This window comes from Semicossyphus pulcher, unplaced genomic scaffold (assembly GCF_022749685.1).
Source record: "Semicossyphus pulcher isolate SPU_LCO1_2020_fin unplaced genomic scaffold, fSemPul1.0.p SCAF_12, whole genome shotgun sequence".
Classification (NCBI taxonomy): domain Eukaryota; kingdom Metazoa; phylum Chordata; class Actinopteri; order Labriformes; family Labridae; genus Semicossyphus; species Semicossyphus pulcher.
Window position 1 is genome coordinate 10,278,232 of NW_027211626.1, and position 14,065 is coordinate 10,292,296.

Consider the following 14,065-nt stretch of genomic DNA (forward strand, 5'->3'; position numbering starts at 1 on the left):
GTTATTTTTTCTGTCTCAGCTCTTATAGCATCGTCGGCGCAGGGAGAGAGAGGAATGCCTGGACCTAAAGGTGATTCATATTTCGTTCATATACTCTAAAACAGCAATTCCTGAAAAAGCCCACTTTGAAATCTGAAAATGTTCTGGGACCCACCAAAACCTTTAGTCACACAGCTCTGACGTATGTAAAACTGAGCCTACAGCTATTTAGTAGACATAAATAAACCATCCAAATACACTTACAAATCTGTTTAGCAACAAAATAAATGCAAAACATACATTTTAAAATGGAAAAAATATATATTTATTTCATTCATATATTGTAAATAACCTTTTGCTGCCCACCCTTGCTGCCTTAAAGGGCCACACTTTGGGACTCACTGTTATAAAATGTAATCAAAATGAGTTGTGTTTAATTTCTGCTTTTTTTTGTTCTTTTCAGGGGACACTGGGCCTAAAGGTCAGGAAACATTATCACACACTTGTACAAATGTATTCTTTATATTTCTGGTCTATTTGTTTATTTTTCATCTACTGTGTGCACTCATCTTTATCAAATGTGTGTTTTACTGCCCACAGGAGATCATGGTTTCCCTGGACTTGCAGGTGAGCAACATTTTTCTTCATTTTTTTTTCATTATTTAGAATCATAAATAATATAATTTTACTGACTGTGACCTTTGACCCCAGGTGCACCAGGTGCTCCGGGACATGTAGGACCTGAAGGTGCTAAAGGACAGAAAGGAATCCAAGGTACAGAAAGCAGTCCAGTTTAAACTACATGACACGTACTGCTCGGTTTATTTACAGTGACTGATTATCTGTATTTGACATGTCTGATCAGGTGATCATGGAGTGGATGGGATACCAGGTATCAGAGGTCGCGAGGGCCCAGCTGGCCCCAGAGGTGAGCCCGGACCTTCAGGCGTTGGACCGAAAGGCGACAGAGGTATGTTACAGTTACATAGTGTTTATTACTGATACTTATAACATCTCATTTTTATTGATTGTGTCATTACTGGATCTAATGTGTCTGGTTCTTGCAGGTGCTCCTGGAGATCCTGGAGTTCCTGGGCCTGTGGGTCTGGCTGGACTTAAAGGTGAGATCAATAAACATCTCCCAGTTTTATTTATTTATTTTTTCAAAATAAGCAAAACAAAAACAGGTATGTGGTCATGTGTTTTTACATCTGTAGCAGTCAATCACCTCAAATAACACCAGGTGGCAGCATTGAGTCCATGTACCTCCTCCACAGCCTATTGTTCATTTGAAAGCAAACACGATCTCCCTCCCAGACATAAAGACACATACAGTAGTTAAGGATAAAAAAACACTCCACAGGATAAAAAATAAAATAGATTTGAACATTTTTCGTTTGTTCAAAAACTTTCTCTGCTCATTATTTTGTCCTGTTTATAAAAATCAACTAAATTAAATATCTAATTTAAACCTGACATTCAGAACTTACAAAGGGCTGTCAGACTATGACTTTAAAATATGAATCTTTTCTGTCTATCCTGAGTCATTAATGTAAATGCTTGTTGGACTTCACTATATTAAAGCTCCTGTGAGGAGTTTTTCACTGGTTATGAAACAGCCTGAAATTAATTCTGATGCCTCAGTATGACCTACAAAAGCAAACCAGACCATCAGCGACAAGATTGATTATTTCAATATAGTTATTTTTAATGCCTGAAACGGCTGGCGGGGGGTAAGTGTCAGACGAAGCGATTAACTGCACGCTGCCTTTGTTTACATTTAATTTGAGTTTAATTTGAGTGATACATATGACTGTTAAAGGAAGCAGGATGAGATTTTTTTGTTAAAAACCAGCACTTAAGCATGTACAGGACAGAATCAGCAAAGAGATAAGAAGTACGGCTTTGTCCACAGGGGGCGCCAAAATCAATACAAACCGAAAGTTCCTCACAGGAGCTTTCAGAACACATATTTATTTATTTATCTATTCACATTTAAATACATACATATTTAAATCTATATTTTGGTTCTCTTGTTCCTCTATTTTACAATTTATTTTATGTGTAATACTTACAGTTCAAACTTTAGCACCTAAACCTGTTACAATATGATAAGTTGAGGTTCAGACCCAGCTTTGATATATTCAGTTAATTTAATAAATATTAATAAAATCTTTAAAAAAATGACACAGTGTGGTTTTGTTGCAACTTTAAGGTAACGAAACTGTGATCAAACCTTTGTACATGACTGTGTAGTCGGTTCCCAGGTTTAAGCTGTCGTTGTCGATTCTTAATTACAATGTTAGTGTTTTGTTTCTTTCTTTGTTTTGCATCATAATAAAGCTACCAGAAGTTTTTTGCAAAGGATTTCCTTTAATAATATATATTATTAATCTTTGCTCTAGGTGAAAATGGACCTCCTGGACTTTCTGGGCCATCAGGTGAGTCCCTCCTGTCCATCATTTATAAGGAGCATTTCAGTGACTCCTGAAACACCTGCTGAGTTCAATATGAACTCAAATGTATTAACAGTGCCTTGACTTGATCCCCTTTATTTAACATGAACTGTCTTGTTACAGGTCCACCAGGCGCTCAGGGTTTCCGTGGCGAGGCAGGGCTGCCAGGAACTAAAGGTAGGTGGACATTGCTTGTTTGCTTAATACAGTAAAATGTTGATTTGATTTATTTTTTATACTATAAAATCGTTCTTCTCACTCTGCAGGTGACAGAGGCCTTCCAGGATTTAATGGACAAAAAGGTTTGTGTAACTACCCGTAATATGTTTTTATAGGCCACCTGGGGTCAGTGAATGTTCCTGACTACATTTTGCTTAATGTTTCTTTCAGGTGAAACTGGTGACAAAGGTCTCAGAGGTCTGCAAGGTCAGTACAGCGCTGTGAATTAAGCTACATTAAAGCTATTAAGTTTGGCATATTACTGTATAGACTCTGAGCAGGTTCCTGATCAAGTTGTCCCACTCCGCAGGTGAAGCTGGTTTAACAGGTCAGCAAGGGCCGGCAGGAGAAAAAGGACCTAAAGGATCAATGGGTGAGTTTGAGGACCTCCAGCCTCTGATAATAACTAGTTCTCAGATATTTCTTCCACTGAAATTTAATGTGTTGATATTTGGGCCTTCTCACAAAGTGCCAGAGGAGACGATCCAGCCAACAGCTGGTTAGCTTAGCTTAGCACAATGACTGGAAACAGAGGGAAACAGCTAGCCTGGAGCTTTCCAATGGTTACAAATTTCAACCCCCAGCATGTTTAAAGTTCACAAACACAGATTATCTTGTTTGTTTTATACATACAATAATTTACATGAAGTTTTATGGAGGTTTCTGGGCCTGACTTTTTTTTCTTTTCCAAACAATAACGGTTATTTCAACCATAAAAAACAGTTTAAAATACTTTATTTCTCCTTGTTAAAAATTTCAATGTGGAAGTAACAAGTGTAATGCTCCACCAGGTGGCGGCAGAGAGGAGTCAGCTCATAAGCCTGTTTCCCTCCATAGTTCTAAATACAGGAATTTCACTACATTGAAAAATAACATTTGGTTTTTAGAGTTATGAATTGATATTTAATGTATAATTTGTTTTTTTATTGTGTCCGCAGGATTGTCTGGACATGATGGTGTCAAAGGATCAAGAGGTAAATTATCTGAGAATGAGGATCAATCGCTCTTCTTGAACATTTCATATTTCAGACAGGAGAAAAAAAACCCTCAAATCATAATACATTTTTATGTTTTGGCCTGCAGGTGACCAAGGTGTTGCTGGGCCGCCTGGACTCAGAGGTCCTGCTGGGCCTCCTGGCGATAATGGACTTCCAGGTAAACTGAGCCTGATGTCACGCTTATGAAACTTGATCTTAAACTTGATATGAAAATTATTCTAAGTGTTAAAAATGATGAAGTACAGTCATAATATATATCTCTCTCTCTCTCTGCAGGACAACCTGGGCTGCAAGGACCTCCAGGTATGACTCTTACCACTGAAACAACAAACACGGTTATGAAATAAAAATTAAAAAACAATTAATTATTTGCTTTTAATGCCTTTAATATTCAAATGTATGTCTTGTTTGTAGGCATTGGAGGGATTCCAGGAAGACCAGGTGCCAAAGGTACAATTAATGTCAACTTCAGGAGCCTCTGGTCTCTAAAATACAATGCGTTTTGGTATCATTAATCTGTGTATCTCATACAGCATGTGTCTATTTGTTTTAGGTGAAACTGGTGATGCAGGAAGAATTATCAACGCAGGTAAGAGATCAGGATAAAACCTGTATTTAACATATTATTTATTGGATACTAGTGTGAGGATGTCCGATCTGATCTGATCCCTTTATTTTCAGCTGGCTCCACTTCTGTTGGCATCCCAGGACCACCAGGGCCTTCTGGTCCTCCCGGCCCTGCAGGACCTCCAGGATTATCAGGTCTGACTCATGTTCAGATTAAATCCTTGGCGTCTTCATATTTTGTGTTGAATGCCATATTTTAAAAAAGTATCACTGTAAGACTGGCAGCTTCAAAGTGTTTATTCTTCTTCTTTACCTCCTCAGGTCCCATTGGCCCTGCTGGTCTGCCTGGCCAACCTGGTAGGCCATCACACTCTTCTGTTCCCAAGTTAAGCTTTTTAAATTGGATATGTATCCCTCAGCGTCTCATGAATGCTGCATTTTGTTTGTCTTCACAGGTCCTAAGGGTGACAAGGGATATAAGGGAGACCAGGGAGAACAAGGAATTATAGTGAGAACGTCTGAAACCGTGCGATCATCCAGCACTGGCAGTGAGTACTTTTTTTATGATGGTTTTCTGTGAGACATACAGTTAAAGGTGAGCAGTCTTGAAACCCATTTTTAGCATCTTGGGGCCAGTATTTCAGGGCTTCAGGTATGGCCAGTCTAGATAACAGATATCCAGGCCAAGACCTCCTCTTCTGCACCCTGGTCATTGTTTACAGTCTGACCGGCAACTTGAGACGTGAGAATGGAGTTTAAGAGTAGAGACGACTTTAATGACTTATCTCTTAAACATTGCGTCCTGAAATTGCATTTCGGCCAATGAAGTCTTTTGCTGTTCCTGCATGCAATCAAAGCCTACTTAGTCGAGCTTGATCAATTGTACTGGGACTGAAACCAGAACTCTTGCGATACCAAAATCTTCTACAGATTCTGTTTTCACATGCAGATAACTTGTTTTTAGAGTTTAGAACATTTCAGTTAGATTCAGTCAAATTCAGTCGGTACACTAATGTTTTGATGCTACAGCTAATGGTGGCTAATGCTAGCAGACAATAAAAGTGACATGATGAAGTTTGTTTGCTTTACAGTCTTCCCTACTCGACTAGCATTATCCTGTGATATCCACTTCTGTCTGCTGTTCTGGATAAATAATGAATTTTCTACACTTTAAAGTACTTTGTTTCACTTTACAGACCACGATAACGTTTATATTTTTAAATCTATGTTTTGTTTCTGTTTCAGGTCTGGGTAGTTCCGGAGGATTCTCAGCACAGTCTGGACCACCCGGCCCACCTGGTCCTCCTGGACGTCCAGGTAAATAAAACACTCCACTGTATATTTAATTCAAGAACGACCGAGCTTGCCATGTTTTTTTTAATGCCGTTGAGTTAATTATTTTTATTATTTTGTTATATGAAGAACACAAACTGCTGATCAGTGATCATTAAAAAGCTACATTAAAGTGGTTCATGAATGAAAATGACATAAATTCACCAAACAAAACTCCACATTTATGCCTGGATTTACTGTTTATGTTTACACTTCATCCATTACTGTCATGACACAAACCCTAAAAGCTGAAATCAGGTGTGATTAAACGACCAGATGCTCATTTTTAAGTTCTCTATCATCATCCCATGATCTCCAGAAAAACAAGTTGTTTTCTTGTGATACATAAATCTCGTTATCTTGAGAAATTGGCCTTTTTTCTCTTGCATCAAAAGACATATGAGCTTGTTATCACAAGAAAATGAGCCTTGTAATATTAAAGGGGCCATATCTTTTGGATGGATATTCTCATAGTTTGTTTTTCCAGAATGACATTTTTAAAAAGGTCGCCTCTGAAATGGGCCGTTCAGAACAGCTGCAGGTTTCTACGTAGAACCTTGCTTTCGCTGAAATCGACCAATCGTCATTCACCGTCATTCAGCTCAGGCTGCCTTCTTGCACGAGCTTGTAGTCAAGTCAAGATTTCAACTTACCATTCCGATACCTCCTGGCGATTCTTGCTCGTTCATATAAGGTGGAATAACCGATCCTAGAGCAGCCATGTTTTCTACAACTTTGGAGTGACGGTGCAGTGCGGCCGCTCCGTGTGCGACAACGTGTGGGAGAGGCTACGCGGTCACTCCAAATACTGTCAGCCAATCGTGGCTAAGGTCTGACCTTTGAATGTCAAAACGGCTTGTTCGTTTCAGGAGGAAGGAGAGGCTCTGAAAAATAATTGAATTAAAACATGTATACAATTCTTAAAACAACTAATTGATTGCATAGCTAAAATATGTCCGCGCTAAGATTACAAAACGATGAACTCGTGATCTTGAGATAATGATATTAAAAAAATATTGCAAGCACGGCCATTCTGGGCTTCCGTAGTATCATCAAATACATCATCTTAATGTCTTCTTGGAATATTGTGTCACTGACTGTTTTTTTTAAACTTTTTTTAAAAGGTGATTCAAGAATTGGACCTCCAGGACCACCTGGGCCTCAAGGTCAGCCAGGCAAGTATTTCAACTTGTTACATCCACTGTTTCTAAAAATGGACTTTGATGCAACAACACGGTGAGTTTGGTGTTTTTGTAAAGCTCAGCCATTTGTCATATGAAACTATAATCTTCTCCTCTGTAGGTTATGGAAGACCAGGACCTAAAGGGGACAAAGGGGACGCAGGCTTTGCATCCAGCTCTGGTATATATCTAAACTTGTGCTGTGTCTAAATGAGGGTTTGACGTGTAATTAGCAGGAACAGAAACATTTAAACACTGATCTTCTTACAGGAACGTACTACACTGGACAACCAGGACCACCCGGGCCTGCCGGGCCTAAAGGATCCTCAGGTGAGCAGCTTTTCTTACTGTGGCCTCATTTAAAGAAACTTCCTCTCTTTAACTCTGACTTCATTACAACCTCTCCATCATTATTTTAGGTTCTCCTGGACCGAGGGGATACCAAGGTAATTGTCCTTCTTTAATTCATGTGTCTTGTTTTTTCAAATCAGTAACAGTACTTATAGTTGTGAGCCTTTCCATCATAAATAACTGTTACATCTCTCGTGTGTGTCAGGTGAACAAGGCCAGCAAGGTGTACCAGGCATTCCAGGGAGACCAGGAAGCTCTGAGAGGGGTCAGCATCCAAACACAAACAGACAACATCACATTAGAATTATATCAAAAAAGAACCTTTTTTCCCTACATAGTAAACATAGTAGAATCTGTAGGCAGGGACGTGTTCTGGTTTCCATTTGAACTAGCTTGTAGTCCGAGTAATATTGACCAATCAATCAGCAGGCTCCCAGCTCCCATCAGCGTGATCTGACGACGATTTAGCTTCTTATTAATCTCTATAAACAGACATCTGCATGTAAGTTCAGCTAACAATCCGTTCTAGATCTAAAATTTAACTTGAGATGAAATGCCCTTGATGCTATCAGAAAGCCGTTCAGCGTTCAGATTTCCCGACTTCCTCGAATGCATCAGATCGATCCGACCTCCGTTCAGCAAACGAGCTTTTTAAAAGTTTTCTTCTCCTCTTGAGGACAGACCTGACAACGCTTAAATTTTTACTTCTTAAAAATCTGCATCATGATGTTGAAATTTCGGCAAAGGTAAGACCCGTTAATAACAAGTAAATCACAACAAAACGGTCTTGACGGGAAGTCGTTTATCGCTTACCGCCCGGCACGTTCACCGGTGTCCCCAGAGGCTATAACGTCTCAGACTGTAGCCAATACGATCCGAGATTGCATTGGACCAAGCAACGCAGGAGTTAAGCCGTCCCAGTGTGTTTTAGCAGAGCGTTCCGACGTTGCGGAAGCAAAACGTGCGCGAGGTTTGATCAAATAGCGCGTGCTTCACATACACACACGCCGCTGTTCAGCCCTGCCGGCTCTGCGGTTCACACGGACCGCGTTTCGCCGGCTCAAAGACGGAACGACTTCGCCCCACCATTCCGTCTCTGTGCGTTTTACATAGAAGACGGAACGTTACAGAGGAGTAATAATCCCGCCTTGAACCAGCAGTGTATAAGGCGCTAAAGACACACTTGTTTGTGGAATAGGCTTAATGAACAATATGTGTAATGTCACTTTATATTCATTTCTTCCTGACAGTATCATATTCCGGATCGCACGCAACCCCTGGGCCACCCGGTCCTCCTGGGCCTCCTGGACTTCCTGGACCACAAGGACACAAAGGTAAACCTGCCAACACTTTGAATCTGAGACTGTAGTCTGTGTTTCTTGTCTGTATTTCAGACTTAACAGTGTATCTGTCTGTGTGCGACATGTAGATAATGATTCTGTTTCTTATTTCCAAGGGGACACCGGATTTCCTGGAATTCCAGGCTCTTCAAGAGGTAGAGAGAAATCATAATAATTACTAACAATGGCTTTTAAATTAGATTCCTCAAAACATCTTCAGGGTCTTAACTATCTAATTTGTGTTCAGGCTCCATCTCAGTGGCATCAGGTCCTCCTGGTCCTCCCGGTCCTCCTGGCCCACAAGGTCCCCAAGGCTCCTTCTCTTCCTCTAGCGAGATGCGGCAGTACATCAGCGACTACCTAAGTAAGAGTTTTTATCCGGTCATAAGCTCGCAGGGTGTCAGGGGGAAAGAAAAGAGTTTAACAATGTTTTATTTGTTCCCTGCAGCTAGAAGCAGACAGTCTGTTGTCCAAGGACCTCCAGGTCCACCTGGGCCCCCTGGAATCCCCGGAACCTTCTCAGGCTCCATGGAGGACATCTCCACTCGAATCATTGCGTACATTCAACGTAAGCTGGTTTTCCTCAGAATTGTCATTGTAATGTAATTAAAGTAGAATTGCGGCCACCATTAACGTGTTGTGCAATTCCAGGTTCAGGTTCAGGCCTCAGCATTGGCGTCCAGGGTCCTCCAGGTCCACCTGGTCCTCCTGGACCCGGATCTGGATCCTTCTCGGTCAGTGGTCTCATCGCCATGCTTCAGAGTGAGTGCCACATAATACACATGGCCCCAATGTTAAACTTTTCAACATCATCTTAACTCCACTCGGCTAACCACGCGTCTCTGCTGTGATCCATCTAGGAGACGATGTGAGGAGATATTTGTCAGGACCACCAGGGCCACAAGGACCGGCCGGACCTCCAGGGGCGTCAGGAGACGTCTCTGGCAGTTACAATGTGGAGGTGGTCGCCAGATACGTCTTCGATATCATGAACAGTAAGCAAAAGAGAAATCAATAACCCTGAAACTTGTGTCTGTACCTGATCGATCAATCAATCAATCAAACTGCTTTATTGTGATGTTCAGAGAGAGGGATTGCTCAAGGTCCTCCTGGGCCTCCTGGTCCACCTGGTCCTTCAGTGGCTTATGGCGCCGGAGGAACTGGCTTCACGGCTACGATCGATTATTCTGAACTGGCCAGAAGTAAGTCATGTGATCATCTTCACTGGGAGACAAGCGGTGTACAGAATGATTTGGACATGTTCATCATCTTCTCGTATCTTCGCCTGTTTAGACCCTGATTTCCGCTCTTGGATAAACTCTGTCACACAACATGGTCCTCCTGGTCCTCCTGGGGTCCCAGGGCAGCCTGGCCCTGCTGGCCCTGCTGGCCCTCAGGGGCCGCCGGGATACTCCTCTTCCACCGTGTACGGAGTGGGAGCGGGAACGGGAACGGGATCGGGAACGCGTGGCTACAGCCTGGAGGAGATTCAGCGGTACCTGCAGGGTGAGTTTGACAGAGAGGATCAACATCATGTGTCTTATGACTGATTTACAAGAGAATATGAGGCCAAAAAGTGTGTTGAAAACGTATTCATAATATTCAGCTACAGCTACTATTAGTGCTATTGCTTCCATCGACGTAGCCGGGTAATCCAATGGTTAAATATTGTAATCTCTATATCATTTAATCGTCACTAAAACAGATTTAATTTTAATGAGGATATTATTTTAAAACTGTCCCTCCACAATCAACATCCAGGATTATTACACAGTGAACAGTACAGTTTAAATGGTGATAATTACAGTACATTAATATTATATACATTTATGTTGTTTAAAGGCCCCTCAGGTTAAATGATAGGAATAATTATCCTTAGAAGAGATAAAGAGGAGTAGAAACTCATTAAAACATTAATTATCATCATCAGCGCCTCCCTGAGAGCTCATTCTCTGAAAACAGGATTAAATATTAATACTTATATCACAGACTTATTAAACCAAAAACAAAAGGTGATGTGTAGAGCGGATAAAACCCTGAAAATCAACCCTTAATTGTGTAAAATATACCAACATACGGCAGTTTTAGTCCAATCACTTCATGCTACACTGCAGCCCACGGTCCAAACGATTTCCATGAGAAGAAACGGGCTGCAAATTCAGAAGCGATGCAGGTTCAAAAACACATGCAAAACAAATGCAATAACATCAAACGTGCTGCAAATACAGAAACGATCCATCAATCCATTTTCCTCCGTTTATTCGGGGTCGGGTCGCGATGGCAGCAGGTTAAGCAAGTTAGCCCAGACGTCCCTCTCACTAACAGCATTTCCCAGCTCCTCCTGGGGGATCCCAAGGTGTCCCCAGGCCAGGTGGGGTATATAACCCCTAAATTGAGCTCTGGGTTTACCAGGGATGTCCTTGCAGTTGGACGTGCCTGGAAAACCTACACAGGGAGGCGCCCAGAACGCATCCTAATCCCAAACCACCTCAACTAGCTCCTTTTGATGCGAAGGAGTAGCAGCTCTACTCCGAGCTCCCTCTGGATCTCCGAGCTCCTTACCCTGTCTCTAAGGCTGAGCCCAGACACCCTATGGAGGAAACTCACTTCGGCCTCTTGTATCCGCAATCTCATTCTTTTGGTCACTACCCAAAGCTCGTGAGCATAGGTGAGGGTTAGAACGTAGATCGACTGGTAAATTCAGAGCTTCGCCTTACGGGTCAGCTCCTTCTTCACCACGACGATCCGGCACAATGCCCGCAATGCTGCTGACGCTGCACCCGCCCGTCTGTCAATCTCACGGTCCGTTTTACCCCCACTCGTGAACAAGACCCCTAGATACTTGAACTCCTACGCTTGGGGCAGTACCTCTCTTCCAACCTGGAAGACCAACACCTCTGTGATGTCATGATGTACTGACACACCCCTGGAGTACACAGCTTCATCACTGCAGCAGCGGCAGGTCAAACCACTAGAGGGCGGCAAAAAACACGATTTTCGTGTATTAAAGCGTCCTTTGTGTAGATGAAGGTTTTAGTTCAACTGAACTGCTTTTGTGAGTGTTGTTTCTTTGCACTCCTTTATTACATTATCGACTGAACAAGGCTTCCTCAGCTTGCCGTGCACACAGAATGACACTAACGCTGAATTTAATCTTTCTCAGGCTCTGGGTTCAGAGGTCTCCAAGGTCCTCCTGGTCCTCAGGGTCCACAGGGACCACAGGGTCCACCAGGCAGTTACTCTGGAACGATTTCCTACAATGGAAACCTCCAACGAGAAAGCATCCGCGCTGAAGTACAGGACTATCTGACCAGTAAGCTCCTCACCTCCCACACACGCAGATTAAAGACACGAGATCAGTATCTGCAGTCAAACTGGATTAAACCAGCAACACACATGGCTGCAGATATCACAAATGAACTCTAATTACTTTTAGGCGACAACGTCCGTCGTGCCATCATCGGACCTCCCGGGCCTCCTGGACCGAGGGGACACAAAGGAGAGCGTGGCGAGCCGGGTTACATCCAGAGCTACGCGCAGGGTCACAGCTACTCTCAGGGCGACTCTCGCTCCGGCTCCAGGCGCTCTGACGTCGATATCAGCCAGCTCGCTGAGCACATGGACTACTCCAGCGTCGCCATAAAAGTCACAGATTACATCAAGAGTGAGTCCATTACAGCTGTCTTTCTTACTTTGATTTGGTAGATATAACTACACTTCCCATAATGCCTAGTAGGAGGATGCTATGGCTGAATTACACTGTGGGCTACAACTTGAGCTCTGTATTTGTTTACATGATGTCATATTAACAGCATTAGATGTATGCAGCTATTAGCACTTCCTGTTTGAAACATATTCATGGACGTACATTTACCCATCGGTTGATTACTTTGATACTAGTAACTACTACTCTGGCCGACAGTGATTAAAGTAGACCACATGAGCATCACTACACTTCTTTAATACGACTCCTTCCTCTAGATCAAGGCCTGCTGCAGGAGTATCTGGTCGATGGTCCTTCCAAGGCGAATGTCAGAGCCATTCAAGGCCCCGTCGGTCCACCCGGCCCTCCCGGACCACCTGGTGTGAGCCGCGTCATCGGAGCCTACGGCAACGTCACAGCTGACCTCATGGACTTCTTCAGAAGTGAGGATACAGAGTTTCCACTTTTTTTTACTGTGTTACAGCAATGAAAAAGCTGCACGGGCTTATGTAAGCCTCGTTGGAAAATGTTGCTTCATCCTGATTAAATGTGTGCTTTCGCTCTGGCGCAGGATACGGCACCATCCCCGGCCCTCCAGGAATCGCTGGACTAAAGGGAGACAGAGGGTATCCAGGACCCAGAGGAGACAAGGGTACATTTAAACAGATCTGACATGAAAAATAATATTTTTTTTTTAGGGTAATTCCAGTTTTGCTGAAGGGATGCTTCATTTCTTCACAGGTGATCGTGGACAGCCAGGTTTACCAGGACTACCCGGGTCATACAGTGTCCAGATTCCACACAGAATACAGAAGAGGGATGCAGGTAACCTCCCTCGAATGTTAAAGATATAAAAAAAAGATCCAGTGTTACGTACAGGAAGCTCATCACTAAACCATTTCTCTTTCATCCACTGCAGAGAATAAAGTGGTCGGTCGTCACAGGAAGCCTCGCCGTCAAGCCCACGGCGCCTAAAGAACAAACTACTGTATCATTTCATTTTTACTCATCTTTGTTTTAGGTCTTCAAACTGTAGCAATGCAAGTAGTCAAAATGCTCCTTATTGTTTCCATGTGTAGAAAAGTCAGAGGACAATTTAAGAAAATAAAAGCACGCAAAAAATGCATCGGTTTCTTTACAGAATAAAAGCTTTCAGGGCAGTAGAGGTTTGGATTCAGCTGCTGGTCGGTGTTTATGTAACACAGACTTCATGTTACTTCAACATGTGGGTGTATAATGTTTACTTTGCTTAGTATGAAGCTTGCGTTTTTCCAGGGGCAGCTTTGTTTAAGAGAATATCTATTTTTAAGCAATAAGAAGCTGATTTTTTTCATTTGCACTTTGCATCTTTTCCCACTGCTTGTGTAACTTGAGTGTCTGGTGTACTGTTGTTTTTTTGTATTCATTGTTTCGTGAGGATTATACTGTATTGAGGAATATTATAAGTGTTAAATGTTTCATAAAACGACTACAATAGTGTCAGATTATTTACATTAATCAAGCCATTATCCAATGCTTAAGACCCCTGGCAAGTTATCCATTAACCCCACACACAAAAAGCAATATGCATCTTTAAATATTTAAATGCCTTATGATCTGAACCTGACAGTGAGGGTGAGGGTCATCGTGCATCAGGGTGAGTTTGGTTTGTAGGTTAAAACCAGGAATACATTTCGCTCACATGGTTAGAAGACAGACTCAGATAATCACTAAGTAATAACTGATTGGTTGTATATTTTTGTATAAGAGCGCACTGAAATTGATATATTTTCTTTATACCTTTAAGTGTTGGAAAGATTAAATTATAAAAATGTTCCCAGGTTATGTTTTACATGATTCAACTTATTGACATCTGATCAATACATTTGAAAGACACACAAATAAATCTATTTTTGGACTTGTGAGTCTTATATTTGTGTGACTCAATCGACTTCACAGA

General features: G+C 42.1%; 1 protein-coding gene across 3 annotated transcripts in view; it reads left to right on the top strand.

Moving 5' to 3' along the window:
• col17a1b (collagen, type XVII, alpha 1b) overlaps positions 1-14,030 on the top strand; it is a 28,477-nt gene extending 14,447 nt beyond the window's left edge. For all 3 annotated transcript variants that reach the window (XM_069658961.1, XM_069658960.1, XM_069658962.1), the window contains 38 exons: positions 20-70; positions 580-606; positions 691-753; positions 845-949; positions 1,047-1,100; positions 2,385-2,420; positions 2,559-2,612; positions 2,702-2,737; positions 2,826-2,861; positions 2,965-3,027; positions 3,593-3,628; positions 3,738-3,809; positions 3,929-3,955; positions 4,067-4,102; positions 4,206-4,241; positions 4,334-4,414; positions 4,541-4,576; positions 4,675-4,767; positions 5,465-5,536; positions 6,676-6,726; positions 6,854-6,913; positions 7,003-7,062; positions 7,152-7,178; positions 7,289-7,348; positions 8,334-8,417; positions 8,540-8,578; positions 8,671-8,787; positions 8,872-8,991; positions 9,075-9,185; positions 9,284-9,418; positions 9,509-9,625; positions 9,717-9,929; positions 11,587-11,736; positions 11,860-12,087; positions 12,405-12,569; positions 12,698-12,778; positions 12,868-12,951; positions 13,046-14,030. In XM_069658961.1, the coding sequence (XP_069515062.1) occupies positions 20-70; positions 580-606; positions 691-753; positions 845-949; positions 1,047-1,100; positions 2,385-2,420; positions 2,559-2,612; positions 2,702-2,737; positions 2,826-2,861; positions 2,965-3,027; positions 3,593-3,628; positions 3,738-3,809; positions 3,929-3,955; positions 4,067-4,102; positions 4,206-4,241; positions 4,334-4,414; positions 4,541-4,576; positions 4,675-4,767; positions 5,465-5,536; positions 6,676-6,726; positions 6,854-6,913; positions 7,003-7,062; positions 7,152-7,178; positions 7,289-7,348; positions 8,334-8,417; positions 8,540-8,578; positions 8,671-8,787; positions 8,872-8,991; positions 9,075-9,185; positions 9,284-9,418; positions 9,509-9,625; positions 9,717-9,929; positions 11,587-11,736; positions 11,860-12,087; positions 12,405-12,569; positions 12,698-12,778; positions 12,868-12,951; positions 13,046-13,101 (2,972 nt within the window). In that variant the 3' untranslated portion in view covers positions 13,102-14,030. The remainder of the gene's footprint in view (positions 1-19; positions 71-579; positions 607-690; positions 754-844; positions 950-1,046; positions 1,101-2,384; positions 2,421-2,558; positions 2,613-2,701; positions 2,738-2,825; positions 2,862-2,964; positions 3,028-3,592; positions 3,629-3,737; positions 3,810-3,928; positions 3,956-4,066; positions 4,103-4,205; positions 4,242-4,333; positions 4,415-4,540; positions 4,577-4,674; positions 4,768-5,464; positions 5,537-6,675; positions 6,727-6,853; positions 6,914-7,002; positions 7,063-7,151; positions 7,179-7,288; positions 7,349-8,333; positions 8,418-8,539; positions 8,579-8,670; positions 8,788-8,871; positions 8,992-9,074; positions 9,186-9,283; positions 9,419-9,508; positions 9,626-9,716; positions 9,930-11,586; positions 11,737-11,859; positions 12,088-12,404; positions 12,570-12,697; positions 12,779-12,867; positions 12,952-13,045) is intronic.
• Positions 14,031-14,065: the final 35 nt, after the last annotated feature.